The 2,935-nt window shown below is 53.2% G+C and overlaps 1 protein-coding gene across 1 annotated transcript in view; it reads right to left on the minus strand.

Moving 5' to 3' along the window:
- Positions 1-1,334: 1,334 nt before the first annotated feature.
- Positions 1,335-2,935, minus strand: part of LOC106816593 (dual specificity tyrosine-phosphorylation-regulated kinase 1A-like) — a 39,176-nt gene continuing 37,575 nt past the window's right edge. The window contains exon 13 of the mRNA XM_014821214.1: positions 1,335-2,125. Within this exon, the coding sequence (XP_014676700.1) occupies positions 1,335-2,125 (791 nt within the window). The remainder of the gene's footprint in view (positions 2,126-2,935) is intronic.

A 2,935-nucleotide genomic window follows, 5' to 3' on the forward strand; every position in this document is an offset into this window, starting at 1 on the left:
TCTGATAAAGTACGGGACACAAACCAACGATCTTAATAAATAAGTACGGACACACCCTACGGACATTACTGACTTAAGGTACGACACGACCCGTATGAACTTCTGATAAAGTACCGACACAATACTCACGACTTGCTGATGAAGCGCGGGCACGACCCACGGCCCCTCACAATGTACAGAAAACCGATGTGCGACCTCTGCTTAGAATACAGGTCACGGTCTGCGAGCTCGCTTGAGCATGAGCAACCGGTGGCTTTAAAATTGAAGGCCAACATCTCAGAAACTTCTACTAAATCATACATACCGGCAGACTCTCCGCGACCCCTGGATCCATACATGCCGGAGCGATTTCGCTTGAGACGAGCATTTTGACGTCTCTCTGTGCGGAAGTCATCCTTCTCAACGATCCTCGCGACTTACATCTACTGGACTGACGTGTCGTGGATTGACCGACAGATGATGCGTAACGCTTCCTGGCGTCGCCCAACCAGACACAGTAGAAGCTTCGAGTAGCGGCGCTCTGCGCAGCTTTGGATGAGAACAATTTGTGGGGGGTTGACCTAATTGGAGGATGTACAGGTGTTACTCTCCAGCGCCGTGATTGTGCGCATCGAAGCGCCGGCGTTCAACGGCCTGACGATCATCCGCGCGATGTGGACGGACAGTCAGCAGACTCAGGATGCGGTAGAGCTTTCTCGGTTACAGGCCCTTAGGCTGTTTCAGGCGATTGCTTGGCGCAGTCGAACGAACGTAGCACAGTTCACACGTAAGAGAACGAAGACTCTGATTTCACTGGAGAAACTGAGTTCCATGATGAAGTGCTGGCGATTCTGAGACAAAACCACGAGGCGGAACGGGACATTCGGATTGGCATCTTGACAAAAAGCTGCACACACCGTTTGATCGGGTTGAATAGTGAATCGCGCAGAGATTGGGATCGGTTGAAAAACGGAGAGTGGCGGTAGCATCCTTGATAGTGCCGTTACAATAAACGAAGATCAAAGTTATACAAAAGATGTTAAGAATTAAAGCTAAAAAAAAATAGAAGTAGGGATAGGAGATATGGTGTGATTGGCTCGTTGATAAAAACAGAAGCGCGCGATGCTCCGATTCGTCGGACAACGACCCTTCGCGGATATCTGATCCTGCATGAATACGAGAAGGCTGACTCCGGTCCTAAATACCCCGAGAGATTCGGGACTCGACTGACGGTATGTCTGCCGAAACCTTATATAGGGTCGGACACATTAATCGGCTCTTGAGTGTGATATAGTCGAAGGCGGCGCGGCGAGGACTGCCGACTGCATGCTAGGACAGAGGTGAGAATCCTCGGTTTAAAGCCTTATTATCGTGGGTCGTGTCAGTACTTTCTCAGAAGTCGTGGGTTGTGTCCGTACTTTATCAGAAGTCATGAGCTGTGTCCGTACTTTATCAGAGGTCGTGGGCCGGGTCAGTACTATATCAGAAGTCGTGGGTCGTGTCCGTCCTTTATCAGAAGTTGTGGGTCGTGTCTGTACTTTATCAACGATCATGGGTCGTGTCCGTACTTGATTAGAAGTCGTGGGTCGTGTCAGTACTTTATCAGAGGTCGTGAGTCGTGTCAGTACTTTATCAGAAGTCATGGGCCGGATCGGTACTTTATCAGGGGTCGTGGGCCATGCCCGCGCTTTATCAGAGGTCGTGCCAGGCGGCCGTGCTTTCCCAGAGCTCGTAGGCCGAGCTCGCATTTTGTCGGAGGTCGTGAGCCGTGGCTCCCCTTCGACGGGGGTCGCGGGCAGCGGCTCCCAGGCCTGCAGACACATGGCGGGGTCAAACAGCTTTCTCGACGTAGAAACGGACACACTTGCAGCATTCATCCTGCCCTGCGGCATCCTCTGCGCCGCGCCCCGTCCGCGCCCACTGTTCACACCTGTCTTAAGACTGCTGCTGTTGTTGCTCTTGCAACTGCTGCTGCCGCGACTGTTAACACCTGCCTTGAGACTGCTGCTCTTGCTGCTGCTGCGACTGCCGCTGCCGCGACTTATAACACCTGCCTTGGGACTGCTGCTGCGACTGCCGCCGCCGCGACTGTTAACACCTGCCTTGGGACTGCTGCTGCGACTGCCGCTGCCGCGACTGTTAACACCTGCCTTGGAACTGCTGCTGGCTCGACATTCCTCTCACACTGTGACTCATCAATTCTGTCCGCCTCGTCCCACCTCGGTGTTTGGCACGTGAGTCGTGCTGTCTCGTTGCACGGTTCGTCACCCCGTCTCTGTCCTCGACCACCGATCTTGTAGATGAGAGCGACAGGTCAGGGTGTGGGAGCTCGCCGCTAGACCGTCGATCTGGGCAGGCTGCACGCAGCGACAGCAGCAACGCTGACAGCTACTGCTCCGCACGGGCGGCCCGTGCGTGAGGCGCACGCCGATGTTGCGGCAGGGACGCCCAGCAGGGGGCGCCCGAAGCATCCTCGTGTCAGCGAGGGTTCGCTGTCGGATCAGGTACGAACGGCCCTCGTTGGTGGATAGTCTGTTAAATATGTCTCATATAGGAACAGCTCTCGGTGGGTGCGATGGTACGTTAAAAGTGTGTCATATAGGAACAGCTCTCGTGGTGGGTTAGGGTGTTCAAAATGCAAAATGTGTCATACAGGAACATACCTCGGTGGGTGGGGTAGGGTGTTAAAAAAATGTGTCATATAGGAACAGCTCTCGTGGGTGGGGTAGGGTGTTAAAAATGTGCCATATTGGAACAGCTCTCGGTGGGTGGGTAGGGTGTGTAAAAATGTGTCATATAGGAACAGCTCTCGGTGGGTGGGGTAGGGTGTTAAAAATGTGTCATATAGGAACAGCTCTCGTGGGTGGGGTAGGTGTTAAAAATGTGTCATATAGGAACAGCTCTTGTGGGTGGAATAAGCTGTTATAAAAAGTGTCCCTATGAACACGCCATTCTC

This window comes from Priapulus caudatus, unplaced genomic scaffold (assembly GCF_000485595.1).
Source record: "Priapulus caudatus unplaced genomic scaffold, Priapulus_caudatus-5.0.1 Scaffold1427, whole genome shotgun sequence".
In the NCBI taxonomy this organism is placed as follows: domain Eukaryota; kingdom Metazoa; phylum Priapulida; class Priapulimorpha; order Priapulimorphida; family Priapulidae; genus Priapulus; species Priapulus caudatus.